The 24,104-nt window shown below is 37.5% G+C and overlaps 1 protein-coding gene across 1 annotated transcript in view; it reads right to left on the minus strand.

The window, feature by feature from the left end:
- The window catches only part of PXDNL (peroxidasin like), a gene marked incomplete at its 5' end in the record, with an annotated part of 424,640 nt that overhangs the window by 218,939 nt on the left and 181,597 nt on the right, over positions 1-24,104 (minus strand). The window contains 1 exon segment of the mRNA XM_058528993.1: positions 3,271-3,342. Coding sequence (XP_058384976.1) covers positions 3,271-3,342 — 72 coding nt within the window.

Here is a 24,104-nt window from a genome sequence, read left to right on the forward strand (position 1 = left end):
GAGGGGGAAACATAAGGAAAGTATGGATATGAAAGTGGTCAAGGAAAGGCCCTGGGCAGTGGAAGATGGGGCTGGAGTATTTATGGGACAGATGGAGACAGGAATGGGGGTTTTCTACGAGAAGAGCAGTCATTTGCTCTCGTTTGTCATAAAGTCGTTAAACAAATCTACATGAAAAATCCCTCTCCCGTTCCTCCAGGTCTCTATAGCCCTACTGCGCCACCTGTGTTTAGGCCAAGTCATTGCATGGCAGTTCAGGAGACTGGGGCACAGCTTCCTTCCACTGAGCCTCTGTCTCAGGCAAACTTGTGCACTCTACCATGCTGACCTCTGCAAAACACAGAGCTGATCACACTCTTCCCTTGTAAATTCCCCCAGCGTCCCTTCATTGACAATACAGTACGGTCTAGTCTCCCCCACAGAGCCCTTCCTGGTCTGACCCCTGGCTCCCAGTTTCAGGTCACTGCATCCTTCCTCTTGCACCTACTGCTCCAACCAATGTGTGCCTTCTCCAAACTCAACACTGCCCACGTGGATGCCGTTTGCATATTATCTTCCTCACCATTTGTGAGTACTTATTTTTCTGGTCAACAAAGGGCAAGACAATAAAACTCCAGTATGCATTAGATCTGATGTAGTAAAGATAAGGTCAATGTTAACACATAATTCTTAGCTTTAGTCAAGGATTCGGTAATTCCTAAGCACCCCTTTAGTTGAAGCCTCATTTGCCCATTGCACTGGGAGGCAGAATTGGTCCTCTCTCTGTTCTGCCACCACCACACCTTATTATGTGTCTATATTACAAAACCTGCTGCATTGTCCTATAAATATGTGCATGTTTATCCCCAAAACAAACACACAAATAGGCACTAATCATGTCTCTTCATCTTCATACACCAGCACCCACCCCATTGTGTATGTTGTCATCTTCACAGACCCCAAATTAATGAACACCACCATGTTGCAGAGTATTTGTGAATCCCATCCCAAAAGAGCTCATGTCTCCTCCAAGCATTTTTTTGGATTGGCTCACAGAACGATAGTGCATGGCCAACTTAATCTTAAAGTTTGTATTATTGACACACAGTGGCAGAGTTAGGCCGTCTTCAATTGCCTTAAGTTCTGACATTTTCTTCTAAACCTTAGAATTGCATTTTCTTCTAATCTAGACAGGTGTTGTCTGCACTGAATAAGTCTTCAAGCCCACAACCTTCTTTTTTTATCATGAGCTTCCCTGATTTGAGAGGTCATCCTTACTTGGCAATGTTATTGAAAATATGAAAAGATTTCCTCCAGTGGCCACAGGAATGTGTTAACAACCTACTATGGCATAAAACATTTATAAACTATCCTTCTCTTTTCCTAAATCACACATCTTACGGAAGCCCAGAGATTTGTATCTTTCACTTCAGGAGCAGGGTCTGGACTGGCCAGTATTGCTGAGAAGTTTTGTGAAACGCTTCCTTGTTCTCACTCAGAGTACATAGTGCACTTGTGTGTGTAATTGATCCCAGCCATGCCAATGCTGACCATTCACCCTATCCAAAATTAATTTCTTTCTAATAACTGTCATTTTAGTATTGCACTAGTAATGAGGTTTCTTCTAAACCATTATTTACAAAGTTATAAAGTTTTTTGTTTTATGTTGTTTATTAATTTGTTTGTTTTACTATAAGGGACTTACTCTACATGTCAATGAATAAAGAACCACAGAAACAAAGGATTGGGATGAAACACAGGGAGGTGAAGCTCCTTCCTTTACAAGGAGCAGACTTCTCACATCACCAGGCTAGAAGCTTGAAGGATCCTTAGAAATGTTTAACAGGTGGAAATTAAAAATTATATGGGAATATTATTCAGCCTTAAAAAAAGATGGAAATTCTATCTTATTCTACAACATGGATAAAACTTGAGAATATTATGCTGAGTAAAATAAGGCAGTCACATACTACATAATACTACATAATTCCACTTATATGAGGTATATAAAGTAGTCAAACTCATATAAGGTGAAAGTCGAATGGTGGTTTCCAGGGACCTGGGGGAGAGGGAAATGGAGAGTTGCTGTTCAATGAATACAGAGTTTCAATCAGGCAAGATGAAGATGTTCTAGAGATCTACTGTACAACAATGTGCGTATAGTTAACAATACTGTACTGTACACTTAAAAATTGGTTAAGAGGGTAAATTTCATGTTGCATTTTTTTAATAACAATTAAAAATCAATGCCTGAAAAAAAAAATAAAAATGATATGCACCTGCTGGGCATGTTATATTGGTCATGAGTGATTAAGACAGCAAGTAGAATGGACTGATTCTAAGAAGGAGCCAAGAATTTAGGACTGAGTGATGAGAAGAATTGTAGGAGGCCTTGTGTATTAGGCCGGGGTATCTCAGTTGAACATAAGGGGCTATAAGGCTCTTGAACTGAGGTGTAATATGAATTCTAGTGCTTCAGGAAGATGCTATGATCATTGTATAAATTAAATGGGAGCAAGAGGATTGGGATAGCATCTTTCCTTTAAAAGGATGACTTCAGCTTTTTACACAGAGTGCTTAATGAATCCACGAATGGACATATTTGTGTACAAATGCAAGCTACCTTCGTAATATTCTTTAAAAGAAAGCTGCAGCACTCACCGCTTGCTTAGACAAACATCCAGGTCTCCTTCTCCAGCCTTCCACACAAGAAGACCACTCATGTCCTCCCAGCGTTCAATTTATCAGCATGCATTGGTTTCTGAATCAAAACAGGGAGTCGTTTAAAATACCTTTATTCTCATTTACTAGTAATACACAAAAGAGCACCACAGTTGTCAACGGTCATATCTGTGAGGTAATTTTCTCAAAATTTTGTTCTTATCCAAGTTCATTAAAGTTCCTAACTGTAATGTGTTCACTGGCTTCAGAAGGTCTTGGATGGCTGAGTTGTTGACATAAAGCTTCTCTTGGATCTACAGAATTTTTACAATTACCAATTAATTAAATTTGAACGTGACAGTTGGACAAACTCTGATTTATTTTACTCCAATTTAGAATTTTTGTGGCAGGGATGGGGAGATAGAAGCGTGCATGAATATTCAAATATTTTCAGATGAATAATCTGTTGAAAGCAACAATCGACTTCATACAGAAATGTTCAAATGAGTTTTGTGTAAAAGTTGACAGTGCTTTTCAAGATGATGAAGAATTACTTTAGCCAAAGCGAACAAAAAGGCAAAAATAATTTATCAACACCATAAGTTATTGTTGATCTTTCTTGCAACTCACAGATATAGCAAATTTTCATGTCCTTCAAAAGCATTTCTGGAAATCTTTCTGATTTGGTTATTGTTCAGGAGACTGAAAAAACAAAAACAAAGAAACAAAAATTCCAGAATGAGAAATGGATTCTGCAAACATTATAATAGTTCTTTTAGATATAGTGCTTTACATAGTAGAAAAACATTTACTGACGTGGTTCACTAAATTGAGACAATTTATAACTTTCTATTCAAAAAGGCTGTATTAAAATATTAATTTGTAACAAAAGACTTTTCAAAATAATTTTATTAAGTTACCCCAAATAACCCCATAAGAAGACTATCAACCCAAGGATAAAATTCTTGTTTTCCTGAAGCCTATCATTTAAAAGAAAAATTATCAACATAGTCAGAGTAATAAAGTGGCATATTCCTAAATCAACAGATGGAGAATTACATGTGCTCAAGCTTAAGCATTTTCTTTGGAAGGGTAAATATCCCAGCTCCTGGCACATGGTGGCCTTTCATTGTGTATTTGCTGAACTGTCAGACTAAGAGTCAATTACACCTTGGGGAGGGAGGCTCTTATTAGAGGACTATCAAATGGTCCAAAATGACTTCTAAAAAATCCAGGGAGAAAAATAACAGGTGGCAGAAATAAATTGGATTTGAACAGTAAAACAAGTTACAGAAAAATCACCTTTCAGCAACTCTGAAAGCTTTGGAAAAAGTACTCTGGCAAATGAAAATTATTGATTTTTTTCTGATAAACACACTTTAAATTTCTTTCAAATTTAAATTATTCTGGCATGTCCAAATGTACAGGGAAAGTCTGCTAATAGGATTGGCATTTCTGAATATCTTGTAACTTTTAAAAACCCCAAAGCTGCTAAAATCTACTGCCAGAGTAAAATGCTAGAGGCTTCACTTTTAGAGGATTATAAAATATTCATTTTGTGGCGTTTTTGTATGACTGTTTAGAAAAACAGAGGTGTTTTGGCCAATGGAGCAGGTGATTATTTTAGTCGTTATACACTATTACACAGACAGCCTAGAAATCTCCAACTCGACTGCTCCTAACCTGCTCACCACATGCCTCACCGCTAAAGGTCAAGCCACACGATTCCCCACACAGCGTCTGAAGCCACTGTCGAACACCTCACCTATGGCGCCAAAGCCACTCCTCACCATTTATGATTGCCTAGCATTCTGGCCATCAGGGGGGCCAAACAATCAATCTACATACAGTATGCACTAGAGCTGCTGCCATAAAGAGACAATGTCTACTTTCGTGGATAATTCTTAGCTCAGTCAATGATCCAATAAAGCTTATAGTCCACCATGTGTTCAAGGAATCTTTAAGCTGGCTAAAAGCAACATGGCTAGTTAATATCAGTCACAAACACTGTCCTGAGAGAATTTTATTTACTGAGTTATCTAGTTATACAGCATACTCTGTATACTCTCTTAACCTAATGTTCACAATTTATTACTCCCCTTCTTTTAGGTCCCCGAACTACCACCATGCAAATATTTTCACTTGAAGAATGACTATTCTGTCCCCATATTCTATTAAACACATGGACCAATGCATGTAGAAAAAGATGAATGTATGTATGCACACACATGTGTATGCATATATACATATTTATGTGTATGTGTATGTGTACATGTGCATACATGCATGCATATACATATTATTACGTGTGTGTGAGTCACACAAATTCTGTGTGATATGTGTCCATGTGTGGTACATGGTATGTGTATACAGTCTCAATTTCATCTGAACCACAGAACACAGGAAACAATTTGTTTGACTATTCTCTTAATTCTCCCAAGGATGGTGCCTAAGAAACAAGTTGATCCACTGCATACAAGGAATGCCTCCAGACATGAGTGCTTACTTCTCTTTCAATGCCACAATTGAGAAAGGAAAAGATACTACAGATCATAATTCATGTTTATTCAGGCTACAAAATGTGCTTGAAGCCTATGTTTCTGCATATTCTTACATAGTTATCTAAATTTTGGTAAAAATAAAACATTAAATTTCTAAAAATTGCACTGAAACTGTTCTTATTTCTTTAACATTGTAATTTAATATGAATGTTAATAATCTAAAGTATGAGATCAAACAATTTAACTCACAGATTTTCCTAGAAATGTTTTTATTGCCAAAAAGAACCAAATCCATTAAAGTGATTCACAGTTGAATGTATTTTTCAATCACAAGTACATATTTCTTGTCAAGGTTTACTCAAAGCATTATGTTTTCCATCAAAATATCTTTGTTATAATTTTAATGGATGGAATATTTTCCTAACAATGTTTTGGTTAAGCGATTATAGAAACTCATTTATATTAGTTTTTGTTTTATTTTTCATAAAGGAAATGCATTCAACTTATGAGTGATTTTATTGAAATTCAGGACATAAAACAATACCCAACACCATTTCACCAAAAATCAGTGCCAGCTTGAGAAAATACATGGTTGGATTCTATATCCTCAAATTGCCTATGATGCCAAAGAAAAAAAAAAAGCAGCAAACAAAACTCCCAAGAAAAGAAAATGTTATACTTTTATTGAGAAAATAAAATAATTCCTAAGACAAGAGATTGGCTTATCCTGATGGTCAAAACTTTGGGGGAGAAGAGGAACCAGCAGTAGACCATGGGGCCCATTTTATTAGCTGCATCTTTTATTGCTGAAACACGGAGTCTTACACACAGTGTGCACACATAGACTTGTAGATTTGTTATGATACGAATGTGTGCTGTGTGGTTGCAAATGTTTTGTTAAAAAGTCATACGTAGCTATCAGAAAAGACAAAAGCTTTTTGCATAGTTATGTATTCATCAAAGTGGGAAGAAGCAAAATAGAGCTTTCTCGTGTGTTAAATAAAATTTCCATTCAAGGTAGTGCCAAGATTTACTCTGAAAGTGAATCATTATATCTATATTTGAATACAAATAAGATTGTTCTTCTTCTTTTTTTGTAAGTTGTAAGTTTCGTAAGTTGTAATGTTGATCTGTTTCTGCTTTATGATTATGTTTATTTTCCATTTGGATACTCTCCAGAAACATGGTTCTGCTGCCCCTAACATGGCAGGATTGTGTATTTCAGTTCCATGCTTACTGAAGTAAACAGAGTATAAACTTTCTACGAGCATAAACCAGGACTCCTGAGTTATTTGCATAGTTACCAAGTAAGACATTTGTGGCCAAAGTCAGTAATGACTATCTTTTGAAAATTTGCCGTCACCAATACCACTAAAAATATTTACAATATTATAAACACCACATAAATCATTCACAGTTCAAAACAGTAAAAAAGGGGAGAGGGGAGAGGGGAGAGGAGGAGGCAGGGGGAAAGGAAAGAAAGAAAAAAATCAGGCTGATTTAAAGAACACAAATTCATTGTCAATTGTGTATATCAAGTCTTTTCTTTATGCGTATTTATCAAAGGAAAAGGCAGATTTTATGTGAAATCTCTCTCTGAGTGACAAATTCTTTCACAAATTCAATAGATTAACTGTCTTGTCTATCTTTTGAAATTCTAATACTTCAACATTTAAATGTTCTGAAGTAAAAGAAAGATATAGATATTTTGAAAATTTATATTAATGGCCATTTGTTTCTTTTTCTGTAGATTGACTAAATAGATCCTTTCTCTATAGTTCCACTTGGTTGCTTGTCTTTTCTTTATTGATTTAAGAACTCTTTGCATGTAAAAAATTAAACGTTTGCTTATAACGTGTTGGAAACAGTTTTTCAAAGTTTATAGTTCGTACTTTTGGCTTTCTTTATTATTTGTATCATACAGATGCTTTAAATTTTTATGTAGTGAAATATATTGGTCATTTCCTTCTTAGCTTTTGGATTTTATATCATGCTTAGACTTCCCTGAATCTATTTTTTCCAAGTTACTTACATATTGTCGTTAGTATTGACTGACATATTCATATTTTCCCTGTGATGTGCAAGGTTAATATAATCATACGCATATCTCTGACATGATCAGGGTCTATTTCTAGACACAGTATAATGGAAATATTTCAAATATTATTGTTCTCTAATGTTTTATTTTCTATGTAGGCTAGTTTCTACCCCTCTTCTTTTCTTACTATTTTAATGGTTATCTTCACAGTTTTTTCTTCTGGGTGTACTTTTGGAACATTCTTCAAATTCCAAAAAAAAATCCTTTGGATATTTAAATTAACATTTAAATTTTACCATATTGCCTTTACCTATCTAAGCACATGATTTGTCCTTCCACTTACCTTAATGACCTTCTTTAGCTCCGTACATTTTAGAAGAATTCTCCTTTCAGTTGAACGTGGGTGTTTCCTTTACACAATCATATTGTATGTTGACCGTGATAAAAGCTCTCTCCTTTCCATAATCATAACTCATCTCTTTCTCCTACCTGATAGCATTGGATAACACTTCTTTAAAATGTACTTTTAAATAATGGTGACAATGAGCATTATTTTAGTCTTTCACCCTTAAGAATTATGATAGTTTTAGATTAGACTCTTTGGAAGGGAGGAAAAAGAATTCACCAGGCAAGTGCAAACAAGAACACAGGTCACTGACAGACAGGGCCACTACACTCGCACTTCTCCTACACAAATAAGTCATACCACAAGCAGGAACTGAAAACATGGCATTTTTAGATCAATGCCAAAACCAAAGAAAGCACGCATTTTTAATAACATAGCGAACATATTAGAACTGCTTTGAGAATCTCTCCCAAATCATAACAAAATGAGTATATTAATTTATCCAATCCCTAAAATTCATGACTAATATTTAAAAATGTACTGGTACATTTAAGTTTCTAAGCAGCTTTAGATCTTTGTGTTATTTTAAGACACTTATTAGTTTCAAGCATTTTTACCAATTTAAATCTAAATATATTACACATGCATACATACACACAAGCATGCATACATACACACATGAATGCATAAATCAGTGCATAGATACATGCATACATACAGCAGTTATTGTGTCTTCTTCCAGCACACAGAGCTGATGTTTCCTCCTCTGAGCTCACATAATACTAGGAATATACCACCTCACATGATTTCCATTTTGGTAGAACTATAATGCTACATAAGTAGTCCATATTACTTACAGAAAAATAAGAAAATATAGACATGCACAAGGAAAGTGAAAAACACCACTACTCAGCATAACTACTTAACTTTGGTAAATATCTTCCAAACTTTAAATAGAAGAACTCAATGTTTGTAAATTGCCCAAGGTCAGACAGCTAGTACTTTTGCATTTTCTTATATTCTTTTTATTATACCATACTAAATACAAATATTCTTCTAGGATACAATTGATAGATATGATGACATATACTAAGTCAAAGACAATGATTTCCTCTCATCATATATGTACATATAGGCAACAAAATTAAATTTATTTTGGAGGAGTCATGCTCTGAAATTTGAAATTATTTAATTGATAGGACAATTTGTTGAAATGTAAAATAGGACAGATGGGATACTATTTTCCCGCCTTCCTACACTTCCATCCAGTTAGGCTATGTGACTATTCCTTGCCAACGGGTTATGTACTTTATGTAATCCAAACAAAGAAAATGATAAAGGATCTAAGTTCAATAATGTGAAATGTATACACAGTCATTATTAAAACTATTAATATAACTATTCATTTATTAAAAAGAAAATCACAAGGCCATGTGTACAGGATAGTATAAATTTGATAAATACATTTTAAAATCCAAGATCAAAGACGAGACTCTTAAGTGTATTAATTTAGTAATAAGTCATATTAATTTTTAAAATATCAAATAAAAGAAAATGAAGATTAGATGCTCTTCCAAAAAAAAAAAAGATGCCAAACGCTGAATGATTGTGAATTGTAATATGATTGAGATTCGGCAAAGAAGGAAAATCTCCTCTTGTCAAATGATTCACACGTGTAATGAGGAGCTGATGTGGTTTTGCAATGAAGAGCATCAGAGAATTCTAAGCCCGAAGAGACCTTAAAAGTTATTTGACTTTGAATGTCTTTATTAGTTTTGGCTTTTACAATAGAGAACATAATAAAATGTGAGTCTGTTTCTTATCATAGGGTATTTTTAAGGAAGTGAACACAGGCCTATCAGAGATTGACTGCTAGCAATGTGATCGCTCATATTCTATTAGGGATGCTAAACAGATGAAGCTTCAGCCTCATGGTTCTTGCATAGCTCAATGACAAAACCAAAACAAACCTTTGTGTATATGTACTTGCCACAATTAGAAATAATTCTCTAACTATAAAGTGCTTAAACCAAACTTTCAAGGGCAGAATTTTTAGGGAGATAAGACTAGCCTTCAACGTCTCAATCAGCACTGCCGATAGAAACACAACGTGAGTCACATATGCAAGCCACATATGTAATTCCTAATTTTCTAGTAGCTACATTAAAAAAAAGTAAAAGGGGGCCGGCCCGGTGGCGCAAGCGGTTAAGTGCGCGCGCTCCGCTGCGGCGGCCTGGGGTTCGCTGGTTCGGATCCCGGGCGCGCACCGACACACTGCTTGGTAAGCCATGCTGTGGCGGCGTCCCATATAAAGTGGAGGAAGATGGGCACCGATGTTAGCCCAGGGCCGTCTTCCTCAGCAAAAAAAAAAGAGGAGGATTGGCGGATGTTAGCTCAGGGCTGATCTCCTCACAAAAAAAAAAAAAAAAAAAGTAAAAGGAACCAGGTGAAATTAAATTTAATAATATATATTTATCTAACCCAATGTATCCAAATTGTTATCATTCTAATGTCTAATCAATACAAAAAGTATTAATGAGAAATTTTATATTCTTATTTTCAGACATCTTTGCAATCTGAAACAGCTCATCTCATTTCAAACTAGCCACATATCAAGTGCTCAGTAGGCACATGTGGCTGCTACATATGGCTACCATAATGGACAGCACAGTTATTTTGCTCACATGTTACCCACAACCTCCCAAAAAACTTTTCCTTCCTGAAAAATGCCTTGTACCCCATAAAGGACTTGCCTCCCCTCCTCGTGCAATTTACTAAAACTTACGTGTTTGGGATATTTTCTTTCTGATAAACTAATGTGCTTAGATATATTGTGGAATACAATTTGCATGAGCCATATATTTAACAAAGTACTCTAGAGTCAAATATTTTATTGAATGTCAAGTTCCAGTATTCCATAGCCCACTCTGTGTAGTGGTGGGTCTGGGCAATGGGGATGAGCATATCTAGAAGAACATTCCTAAGCCCCCAGATGATTGTTCATATACAAGGCATTCCAGCTGCCAAACCTACAGACCATCTTTGGGAGTTCATTTTCACTAATGGCAGTAATTAATATGATCTCATTTTCTTTGTCAACCACAGGAGCCTATATCCCTAATGATCATAACAAAGGTGCCATAGAGCCCAGTTATTTATGGCTCTTGGTCTGGTTGTTCTCAAACAATTTGCTACCCCTACTGCCTGCCAGCAGCCAATGGCAGATTATTGGAACTCTTGGGAAACCACTATACTATTAGCAGAAGTGCCTCTTCTACCTGCCAGTACTGCTCAGCACAGTAAGAAACAAATGGATGCCTTCAGAGGTCCGAGTTGCTCTCATCTGGCTCATCCTCTCAGAACACCACTTTCACTAACTTCTGTGTTTCCTTTTTAATCATAATGCCACGCAGCATTAACAGAGTAAAGAAAAAGAGAAAATATTCAATTTAGTGAGGCCAAAGGGAAGGTTTCTTTCATTTTCTGCTTTGAACCTCATTTTCTATGACTCCTGAATGTAGAAATACTCAAATTGATGAGGTGCTCTCTCAAGTCACTTCACCTGGATCCTCAGGCCTCTCCCAGTTCTATCAGGATTAACCTGAAAACTCGCAAGGTTCCATCTTTAGCTATGCCTTCTTGTGAAGCCATTTTTAAGGCTTTTATGGTTCTCTAAGGATGAATGACAACCTTGAAAGGGAGACTCGAGTGTACTACAAGAAGCACTGTTTAATAACAGGATAATTTGTTTTAATCCTCAATAAATCTTCTTGATTACTTAATATTTTGGAGTTTGAGTTTCCTTATCTGAAAAAAAGAATAGTAACAATAACAATTGATCTGGATACTCCACAGTTGATTTGGGATTAAAATAAAATGAGGTACATGAAAATAGAAAGCTAGAGGGAAGTTGAGGTGGTTCTTCACAGAGTGCGTGGATTACAGTGGGGGCAGGGTGGTAAAGGACTGCTTGGAAATACGGGGCTCCCCCTCAGAGGACACTTCAGGGAGTTCAGTGGATTATAGCGTCCCCTAGACCAGGATCCCTGACCTCAGCACTACTGACATTTGAGGCCAGATAACTCTGTATTGGGAGATGTGCTGTCCAGTGAGTTGTAGGATGGTTAGCAGCATCCCTGGGTTCTATCCACTAGATGCTACTTGGACTAAATTGTTTTTAATATTTGAATATTTTCTCTTTTTCTTACCCATCATAGCATGGTACACAGTCCTGGAACTACATGGAAAACATTTTCAATAAGTTAGTGTAAAGGTTTTATTTACAATAGTTATAAATAAATGTTATAACTGAAATAAAAATTTAAAGTGTAAATGCTTGCTGTTTTAATTCTAATATTATTCAGGCTTCAGGACTACCAGTTATTAGTAGACAGACCTTTCCTTCTCTTTGTGACGAAATATTCCTGAAAGACATGTAATAGAGGAACTATTTTAAGTGTTCTTAAAGTAATTAGAGGAAGAAAGATGAGTGTGTGCATTCATTTTCTATTGCTATATAAACAAATTACCACAAATTTTGTTGCTTAAAACAGCGCCCATTTATCATCTCAATTTCTGTGGGCTATAGTCCAGGCATGGCTTTGTTGGATCCTCTGCTAAGGTCTCACCAGGCTGAAACAAGGCATCAGCCGGGATGAATTCTCATTGGGAGCTCGGGTCCTCTTCCAAGCTCATTCAGGTTGTTGGCGGAATTCAGTTCCTTGCAGTTGGAGGACTGAGGCCCTTAGCTACTGGAAGCCACCCCTCTCCTATGAGCTAGAGGCAGTTCACAGCATGACAGTTTTTCTTCCGAGTAGTGGAGAGCACGTCTGCAGCTTAGAGTGGCTTTTAAAGGGCTCATCAGATTAGGTCAGCCCCACCCAGAATAATTTCTCTTTTGAGTAACTAAAAGTCAACTGATTAAGGACCTTAGTTAAATATGAAAAATCCCTTTACCTTTGCCATATAGTATAAATAATCACAAGAGGGATATCCCATCATACACATAGATCCCACCAGCACTCCAGAGAAGGGTCCCTGGGGGTCATCTTAGAATTCTTCCTCTTACCTTGAGTTTTGGTGTTAGTAGTTGAGGCAGATTGTTTTGATTTATTCATATATCCAATCAAAATATCATTATTATTATTATTATTAGCACAGAGTGTAATATCACTTAAAATTTTTAAACGTTCAAAAATGATGTATTATTTAGGAATTATATCACTCCTATTTGAAATATAAATAAAAATATGGAAATGAAAAATAATAATTTCAGTATCATGGTTCCTTAGTGGTGGAAAAGAGGATGAAATAAGGTTTATTGTTGGTTAATTTCTTAACTGGGATGGTGATTACATGAGTGTTCATTATTAGACCTTTTAAGAGGCCTTAAATATTTTACAATAGGTATTTAAATAGTTTTAAACAAGTGTTCATGTACCTGACTCAATGTTCAGAGTATAAGACAAAGCTTCTGCTTTCAACAATCTCAAAGATCTAACAAGGGAGCCAGACAAATAAGAAATGACAGATTTCTTATAAATTTTTATTTGAAAAGAGCTAAGGATAGGTCAGGAACCCAAACCAATTTTTGAGTGAGACCACCAGGAAACGTTTCCCAGCAGAGGGAGCGTAGAGCTTTGGAGGACAGAGGGGAATAGTCTCAAGATGTAGAAGAGCCTAGAGAGGGCCGGGGGGACATCAGAGGGACGGCACTCAGTCGTGGGTGTCTGTCACTGCACTAGAGATGTGCAGATTTAGAGGGGCCAAGTTGGGGCGGGATGAGGCTAGAAGCAAGTAAAGGCAAATTGTGAAGGCTCTCCTTGCCCAGCTATGAAGTTTCCTCTTATCTTGAAAGCAGTGGAGACTCAGTAGAACACTTTAGCCAAAGGAATACTGGCATTTACAAGAATCAGTCTGATGATAGGATAAAAACGGTGTTGTTGTTGGGGTTTCTTTTGTCTTGTTTGTTTAGATTGGAGGGAGGTCGAGGAATACAGCAAAAGGAGGCTGCAGTAAATGTATGTTGGATATTTTGTTTGCCCCTGGGATCTACTTCTAGCCCTTTCCCATCCAGCCCTGTGCTGACCTGCAGGGACGGAAATAACGGTTTCTTTGTCGTCTGACTTCCAGTTGGTTTCAGCCAGTGGGGAGCAGCAGCAAGGTATTGGGGGGAGAAAGGAGAGTAAAGTTGAGGTATCTACTCCCCAGCTTCCTTCCTACAGATTTTCAGGGGGCTGACTGCCACCATCTAAAGACCACAGGGCCTGTCAAGCATCTCTCTCCACATAACTCTCTCCGTATCTCCATATCTATGTCTGATATTCGCTCCCTCCCCTTGTCACTTCAGGGGCGATAAAATCTGCTAGGCATGGGATAGTACATTTTTTCTTGTGTTTTTCCATGCTATGCGCAAACCTTTGTAACATTCCTTTAACTAAACTCTCTTCAGAATGCCCCATTTGTGTGCCATTGTTTCCTGTCAGACACTGCCTGACACAGAAGGTTATCACCATAATCTAAAGGAGACTTGACAAGGCCCTAAATTAAGGCAGTAAATAGGGAGAAGAAGGATCTGAAAGACTTAGAAGTAAAGTCAATCATTGCTGACAAGCGATTGAACATAGGGGCATAAATGAATATCAAATGTTACTCTCAAGTTTCAGATCTGGATTACCAGAAGGATGGTATCACCACTCACCAAGAAAGAAAATATGGCCAGAGGGATATGGAGATGCTGAGGTAGGGCTGGTCACGAGTTCAACTTGGGAGAGACAATAATTGAAGTGTCTACAAGCATCATTGGGTCTCCTTTGGACTAGAAACTAAAATAAAGAAGTTGTTTTTTCCAGAGAAAAATACACAGACGAACATACTTTTGTCCATATCTGTATATCTGTGTACATACATGTGCGTGTGTGTGAAGCTGGGCACCTGAGGGTTACTAGAGATATTCAATAAGCAATTTGCTGTTTTCCTGTTTAACTTGAGGAGTGACTCAGGGGTCTCGAGGACTTCTGAGCTTGTTTTACAGAAAGATTTGTGAGATTCTTTTGCAGAAGAAAGAGAATGACTTCAGGGAGGTAGCTATCACCGGATGGCCGGGCCCCAGCTGCCAGTGACGCCTAGAAATCAGATTGCCCAGGCGCTTATCGAGAGTGACCCCTTTGTTTCTCCTCCTGCCGAGCCCCTTAGCTCTATAAAACCCCCTGTTTCTCTCCTGTGAAGGTGGATTTGAGCAAACTGATGCTACCCCCTTTTCCATCTCCAAGCAGCCATGGCTCAGTGTTTGGCTTACTGTGGATCAGGCAACAAATTTGAGATTAAGGGGTTTGGTATCATGTGCACGCGCACACACATGTGAAAGGAAGTAACGAGAGTCTGAGAAGGGTCAGGGGATTGGACTGTTAACAGAGAATCCCTGGGGAAGTGATACCGGCTCAACACAAGGTTGACATAAGGGAAGCCATATTGTAGAAATGAAACCATATTGTAACTTTGAATGACCTCTGACTAACTAGCCCAAACATGCTCTGTGGATTTTATGGCCCCTCCCAGCTGCTATAAGTTGATAACTTTGTTCTTTTGAGTTCCTTAGGAATGTGACAATCCCTGGGCAGAGAGTCTATGCTGACAGCCTTCATCAATGACAAGTGAAGGATCAGGGTATAGGGTGTTGCTCCAGTCTCTGAGGCAAATCCGGTAAAACAAAAGACTTTCAGGAACTAAGAACAGGTGTCTACCTCCACCCAGAGACCAGATGGATGCCCCCACCAGGAGACCAGCCGCCTTCCCCACCAGGAGACCAGCCCCCTATATAAATGGCCTGTAGTCTTTGTTCTGTAAAACGGTTCTTTTGGACATGACTTGGCCATCTTCCCTCTTGCTAGCAAGCTGTAATAAAGCTCTCTCTCTCTCCTACCACCTTGCCTTTTGACTATTGGCATGTCTTGTGAAGGGCAGAAGACCCTCTCTGGGGTGGTAACTGAAGCTTGAGAGGAGTAAATCAAAAACATGACTCACTAATCAGACGTTTAACCAAAGGCCATCCCAATCTTCCCCAACCTCTTTAAATTAAATAAATGCCCACACAACTTAAAAGCAGTAAAATTTTAGTTTACCCATTTCTTGACATTAGATGACATTAGAAGATAACCTTTTGGTACTGTATATTTGGGCATTTTAATTTGCAAAAGGTTAACAGGAGGTACCAAAAAATAGTTCAAATAAAACACGAACACTCCATCAATTTCTTTTAATTAAATTCAAAATTAGAATTGTATTCTTCCAGTATGATGCTTTTCTATTAAATGCCACAAGTCTCCTGGTTCTCTTGATGCCATTGGAAACAGCAATACCAAAAAGAATGCTTATTTCCATCTAGTTTCCACATGTGACACATAGTGGCCAGAAGCTTAAAGAAATATAATTTTAAAAAGATAATGACTTCTGGATCAGTAAATACTGAATGGAAATATACCAAATGTTAGCAAGACGATGTTCTCTGAGTGTTGGAACTTTGTTTCAGGTTTGTGAATGTCTGAATTTTCTGTATTTTATAAGATGTCTATACAAGTACACATTAATTTTATAATTAAACAAAGACACTAATAGAAAAACATAAATGATGCATGGGTTTAAGAAATATCTGTTAGATCTGCTTCTCCTACTGACAATGGAAAGGAAAAAAAAGCCAAGAGGGTTTGAAAATTGTCCTCTTTCCTTCTGACTCTAGTGGAAAACACACACACACACTGTGAAGAGTCTTCTATTCCAGGCTTATTCAAACACAAAGATTTCCATGGGGTTATGAAAGGTCGTTTAAAGAAAATTCCACCATTTTGAAATGCACTGCTTCTTTTTTGGTTGCCAAGTTCCAGCTCCCCATTGAGTCATTGTGCAATGAAAATGGTCCTCTGAGCCCCCAGGTGCTGCCTCTCTCTATGAAAGCTGCCAGTCACCCGCCCTCCGTAAGGCAGCAGCAGGACTGAAGCCAAAGGGCAAAGACACCAGCGATTATCAACGCAGAGAATGGGCCAGAAATAGGAAACACAGACAAAGCAAAGTCAGAGAGGTGAGGCCTTACAATCTGGAAGTCAGCAGGAGCTGGCGTGCCAGACGAAGTCCATTTTCCTGGACTTCAATAAACCAAATAGTAATGAGAAATTGAATAAAAACCTGCCTGATGGATTGACTCAGCAGCATTGGGATGGAACTGCAATCTAAGACCAGATACTCTAAAATTGCTACTCCAGTCCTTTGGAAAACTTAGCTGCTTTTAAAGAGAAAGGTACAGTGCTCTCCAACTATCAACCAAATGTCCATATTTTAGCTCCCATTTCTCAGCTCACTGTGCAGTGAGTTCTCAGCTCACAGTTCCTGAGAACGCACATCCCAGTGGGAGGGCATCCGGTGAAGGGTGAGTGCCTGCGCCTCTCATGGGGTAGAGCAGGGCTCTGTAGAAGGCAAATTTGAAATCAAGATGCTGCTCCATGTGGGAACTGATGATCCATGAAGAAAGGCAGCAAGTGCAGTTGTTAAAATCTGGTGCTCTGCACTCAGGCAGACTCAAGTTTGAATTCCAGATCCAAATTGACCATCTCAGCTTGCCAAGTTGGGAAAATAATGATACCTTCCCCTATGCAATTGTTATGAGGATTAAAGTAGTATGGTCTGGCCCTTAATGAGTGCTCAAGAATGTTGGTGGCTCTTATTAAATGAATGGTAAGTCTCCTGGGTCCTAGCGTTCTTTTACACAAGTGAAGTAGCTCTAGCATTTCTTGTATATTTGGGGAAATATTTTTAGACTTGGAAGCACAATCTGGAACATATGACCTGCAATATAGATCAGACTTCAAAAATTTGGCTATGAAAACCTATCTATATTCTTAAGGGAATATTTGAAAATGTAGTTTTTGAACACAATGAAGACGTTACAAAAAGAAAAATTTGGATGAAATTCGTCATTGAACTGAAAGAAACAGCTGACGAAATATGGCGTATAGCATAGTTTTAAGAGATACCCTGAAGAAACTTTCTATAGTTTGAAGATTTCACAAATGCCTTTAATCCTAGAGGGGTTAAAAACTCTCAGTATGTGAAATGGAAAATAAAGAATTTTCCCCATTTGCTACACACAGCACTGTAGTTTATTCCCAGAGTGGTTTTAGGCAACATATTGCAAACATTTTCCCTTAATGTCTTGCGTGTTACTGTTTTCTTGGAATTCTGGATATTACAAAAGCCTAATTCATTGGGTAACCATGGTATTGCGTATTTCCATCTGAGACTTTCTTACAACTCAACCATTTAGAGAAACAAAAATAGTTTCTTCTGACAACTAAATAAATTACTTTTGTGTGCTTCCTCAGGACATTATATTGTTATTTTTGTAAACTTCTAAAGAAATGAAAATTAGTTTGCTAAATAGCAATGTAGTTTACCCTTTAAGAGTTTAGTAATTGATTCATGAGTTATATTTTTCATATTACTAATAAATTGTGAAATGAACAAAAAAGTACTTTTCTATCTTGCTAATTCCTCCTTTAAAAAATTAGTAAGTATATATATCAAGTATATCTGTATTCAAATGGATTTTATAAATATCACTCTCAAATTTTCTCTACTTCTTTGTGTAAGGATATATTACAGATTTCCACACACCATAAAGTTGCTACTAATCTGTAGGTTTTAGAATACTATTTGATTGCTTTATAGTAATATACAAGCATGTATTCTGTATAATATAAATGGAATAATAGCAAAAGCTGATATTCCAAAACTACAAAGCATTTAAAAGTATTTTATTAATTTCCTGTTATGTGCTGGTATAAAATCTTGTTGAGAAAAATATGATGTATTAATATAAAAAATAATATTACAAGAATATACACATATATATATATATGTTTGTACATTTACCAAGTGAATGCCATAGTGATAGAGAACAGAAATTCAGACTTGGGAGGGTACAGCAGGCAGAATTCTAAGCTGCCCCCTCAGGATCTATTCCCCAGGGATGAGACTTTGAATATGATGATATATTATGCCTGTGACTATATTACTTTACAAATGCAAAAGGAATTTTTCAGATGTAGTTAGTTACTAATCAGTTGACTTAGAGTTAATCAAAGTGAGATTGTCTAGGCAGGCCTGGTATAATCACATAAGGCCTTTAAAAGTAGAGAGTTTTCTCTACTTCTGGCAGAAGGAGAAGTCAGAGAAATCAAAGCATAAGAAGGATTTGGTGGGCCTTTGCTGGCTGTGAAGATGGAGAGGGCCACCTGCCACCAGAGAAAGGCCTCTAGGAGCTGAGAACGACTCCCAGCTACCAGCCAGCAGGGAAGCAGGAACCTCAGTCCTACCACTACCGGGATGTGAATTCTGCAACGACCTGAAGGAGCCCGGGAGCAGCTGCTTCCCTAAGGCCTTCAGAGAAGAGCCCAGCTCCTGGCGCCTTGCTGAGCCCAGCCTGACAGACTTCTGCCCACAGAACTGCCACCTCACCAATGGGTGTTTCTTTAAGCCACGAAGTTCGTGTAATTTGCCGTGCTACAATAGAATACTAGTACAGCGGGAAATTTCATGTAGTTTGAGATTATATAAATGCCCGACAATATAGCAGTAACAATCCGTATACTAAGCAAGTTGTGTTAATACTAGACATCACCTCGAATGATGTTCACACATTGTAAGACAGGAACTCTCAAGAAGCAAAAGCCTAATGAGAAGTGACCACAGGACAAGTAATTAGCATGACAGCCATGAATGGCAAGATGAACCAGCGGCAGTAGAAACAGCTCTGAGTGAGGACTTAAGGCAACCAGCCTTTAGCCCCGGCTCCCCTAAGTGTTAATCCCTACAGCAGCTCTGGGACTCAATTTCTCCTGCCAAAGCAGTTGGGCGTGCTAAACTATTTCTAAGAATTGATAGAAAATCAAGTCTCAGACCTCTGAAAAGCCTTAAGCTGGGCCCACCAGCCCCTTGTCTCCCCCAGGGCGGTTCAGCACCCCTTGTCAGAGTTGGAAGACAAGGGGGATTGCCGCCTGCCCCATTACATGTACCTATGCAAAGTCTGCTCTTCTCAGTTTGAAACTTTTAAAATTTCTTTAATAAGAAGTACAAGAGTTCCTATGCTTCCTGATTTGAAACTTCAACTTTCACTATTTAAAGGGGCTTCCTTATCTTCTTTCTCTAGCAATATCCTCTAAGACACCCTCCTTTCCACTCCTGGGGGAAGTCACTCTCCAGCGCAGAGAAGAGAGGTAGGGCCCCCTACTCTGGGCCTAAGGCTGGCTCACCACCGAGTTAGAGCCAGCTGTGTGTTACCTAATCTTTCGTGCCTCATATCTCCTGGGGATAAGAATAGGACCTCAAAGAACTATTAAAATGATTAAATGAATGATGTATGCAAAGTATTTAGAAAGTTCGTGGTGAGTGTCCAGTAAGCTTTCGCTTTTCTCACTGTTACTCGGGCTGTTGCACTCTCCTTTAAATACGCATATGCGTGCACGCGCACGTGTGCGCATGTGTTTCTGTGGCCCATCATCAACATTAGCATTTAATCCTGCCTTCTCTGCCTTGTGTTTTAACCACTACAATTGCGTATGACTGATCTCCTCACTTTGCGTGGAAGGTGCTGGAGAGATTTTTCTCTTTCTCTGGGGTGGTCCACAGAACCCTGCGCACACCGGCTCCGTAAGCCTCTTGAAAGAGTGGATGACTCACAGCCCGACCCTTCTGTTGTGTTCTTCCCTCTCTTGCTCTGTCATTTTTACTCTTTTGCCATTTTGAGAAAAGGATCCTATGGAGGCTGTCTACAGATTTGACACTGTGATTAAGAGAAATTTACAGGGTAAAAAGTCTCCCTTTTCCTTGCCAGAATCCCGTCATCCCCAGGAGCATCAAGTCAGCCAGAAGTGACTCAAGATTCGCCTCACGCCAGACGCTTTCAGAGTGAGAGAACTGGGACCACTCGGCGCAGCTCTTCCCCTCCAAACCCCTGTGACGTGGTGTGGGGGTTACCTCTCTGAGCAGGTGCCTGGGACCAGGCCCTGTAAGCACAAATGAATCCTTCTCAAAGGTAGTGAATAAATACAGGTGTCTTTTTTCCCCCTATTTTGGCCACGAGAGAAGTATTTATTTCCAAAATGGTTTGGTAATATTGCCTTTGAATTTAGCATTTTCACATTCCTAGTAATAACAGTATTCTTATTGTGATCATTTTATGTTGCATCACAGGAAATATTTATTTTTGTTTTCAGTCTACTGAATAGAAATAATATTTTTTAACCAATCACACACTATAAATAAACTAACAAAGATGATCGCCAGCACTGAAAATAAAGGAACCAAATGAGAAGGTGGAGATTAGAAGCCTGGCCTACCTTACCATATCTTTCTGATTCGTATATGTCCTCCTTTCCCCAAGGTGGACTCAGCATTATTAAAATCAGATTCTACCCGGGCATGTGACATAGCCAAGGCTCAGGGGCTCAGGCTGAAGGTCATTTTAAACACGAATCTACAGTCAATTAGTCAAGATACAACAATCGTTGATACTTGATGGTGATCATTACCAATCCATTATTATGTGTATATTTTATTAGTAAAACTTAACCAAAATTTTAAATATTAAGTAAGGAATAATTAACATGATGTTTAAATAATTTAAAATTTTTAATAATTGTTATGAAAAATTATTCATGTTCAAGATATATTCCTAAATCCTGGGGTATATAAAGATAATAAAATATAGTACATAGAAACCTGAAAAATTACTGCAAGTACCCAAAAAGGTGCTACACAGGAGTAGTAGGAGCATTTCACCTGGGCTCAGAGTGACAAGGTCTCGATTAGAGCGCAGGCACACGTCACCTCAGATTTTTGTTTACAATGGGAGTGCCTGCTGTGTCAGGAAACTTTGTTGGCATCCTTAGGATACTAAAGACTTTCATCCACAGGGAAAAAAAAGACATATGATTTCAAAATATTACTCATAAATTATGTAACACTCATGTGACTTCTAAACACCATCACCATCAAATATTTATAAAGACAAATATGAGTCAATAGATTAATTTTCAAGCTAATCCCAAGTAGGTCTACAACATCTATGCAGTCTCCTCAAGATTCATTTAAACAGAAAACAAAATTAAATTTTAATGTTTAATAAAATATTAAATAGAATGATGTTATATGATTTATTATCATATATTATATGATATATATTATGATATTATAAATATTAAAATAGTAAATATATGATGATTTCTTTCTGATAGAGAAAAATCTATTTTTCTGTGCAAAATATTACAGTCCAAACTTCATGCAGTGGACTGGAGAGATAGCAGGAAAAAGAGTAAAACTTTGATAAGAACATGGTAGCACATGGGCAGGATTGCTTAGAGGTAGAATCAAGTTGAGAAGCTGGAAAGAACGAAGTAGCAAGTTATAGACACACAATAGAAAAAGAGAGGAAAAGAAAAAGAAATACTTGGCACTGAAATTATTTCCTGGCCTAAGCCCAATAATTGCCTATCTTTATTCAAAATAGATTTTTTTGTACTCTAAGGGAAGAAATTGTGACCTGGAATTCTATTGCTCCCTTCTTCTTTATAACCAGACTTACTAAACAGCCAATCAAAGATTTAAAGATTTTCTTTGAATATCCTGTAGTCTTTGAGACTTCTCAAAATAATGAGCAAATTAGGATTTCATTGTATCATGCAGAATTAAGGTCTTTTATGGCCAATTGTCTGTCATAAAACAATACCTTTGAAGACCCAACATAAAATGCAATTTTAAAACCTCATTTTATTTTTGTATGCTAAAAATGTGCTAATGTGATAGGGCATCAAATGACCTGAATTAATGAGGACACAATAACAAGAAGTATTTTATCGAAGATAATAACCAGAACTAACACTTCTGTAATACCATGTGCCAGCCACTGTTCGGATAGTTATCTACCTACCTACCTTTCTATCTACTTATCTATCTGTAGGAATAAATAAACCAAGACAACCTTCAGCAACTTTTCATTCTCTCTGATGTATGGATATAAAAGCTATAGTTCTGTTACAAGAAACCATTCCCTACCTCAATCCATTTTTCCAAAAGCTCTTTTTTTTTTCTAAAGATTTTATTTATTTATTTTTTCCCCCCAAAGCCCCAGTAGATAATTGTATGTCATAGCTGCACATCCTTCTAGTTGCTGTATGCGGGACTCGGCCTCAGGATGGACGGAGAAGTGGTGCCTCGGTGCGCGCCCGGGATCCGAACCCGGGCCACCAGCATCGGAGTGCGCGCACTTAACCACCAAGCCACGGGGCCGGCCCCCAAAAGCTCTTTTAATAATGAGGGTGCTCTGACACTGACGGCCACAGTTCACACACGGTAAGCTTCCCAGTTTGGCTGACTTGCAGTGCTCCCTTCTTCCTTTGCTTTTAATGTGTATCCTTTATACAACTACTGCTCTGTAGAGGAGGATGACTTCCCCAGGTGGATATATGCTGTTTAGAACCTCCAAATAAACTTGCAAACTTGCTGTCCTTGGTTTCTGCTGAATAGCAAGTGTCAAAGGTGGATCCAGTAAAATGTAGGTATAGCCTCTTTCAAAAGCCAATGTCTGTCAGTGTGAAACAAAGAATCAATTTGTGTTTTAACATATATTCAATTTAAACACTCAAATGAGTAAACCTAGCAAAATGCAAATAGACAAGCCAATCAGTTTGCCATTATGAACCAAAGAAGCTATTGTTGTTATCAAAAATTAAAAGAGTGAGCAATAGCAGAAAGAATTAAAGCTGTCATCATCCAGTCTGTGTTAACTTGAACAACCTTAGGCTTTCTGTTCATATTAGCTCTGCTGTCATGAAGTTGTTTTGTCACACTTACATTGAATCCACGTTTTCTCACGGTAGAGATTAACAAATTTACAAGAGCACATTTAGTTATATCTTTAACATCAACAAAGCATATATATTTATTTAAATAGATAGATTTGACTTTGTAATTATAAATGGTATATTTTCATTTAAAAATTAATTGTGAACCATGTCTAAAATTATAGACAATTATAGACACATGTATAATTGTATATATTACATATATTTACTCTTTATATAAATCTATATATCTGTATCTATATCATTATACTCTGCAACAGCAGAAAATAAACATTCTTTAGAATGTTTAGAAAAGAATATACATTCTTCTCAAGTGCACATGGAACATTTTCCAGGAGAAACCATATGTTAAACCATAAATCAAGTATCAACAAATTTTTTAAAAATTGAAATCACACAAAGTATCTTCTGCAAACAAATGGAATGAAGCTGGAAATCAATATTAGAAGGGAAACTGGACAATTCACAAATAAGAGGAAATTAAACAACACACTCTTAAACAGCCAATGGGCCAAAGAAGAAATAACAAAAGAAATTAGAAAATACATAAAGACAAAAAAAACAAAAGCACAATATACCAAAACTTATGGGATGCAATAAAAGCAGTGCTCGAGGGGAAATTTATAGCTGTGAAGGCCTACACTAAGAAAAGAATGATCTCAATTCCATAA

The sequence above is a fragment of the Diceros bicornis genome, chromosome 33, assembly GCF_020826845.1.
Source record: "Diceros bicornis minor isolate mBicDic1 chromosome 33, mDicBic1.mat.cur, whole genome shotgun sequence".
Classification (NCBI taxonomy): Eukaryota; Metazoa; Chordata; class Mammalia; order Perissodactyla; family Rhinocerotidae; genus Diceros; species Diceros bicornis.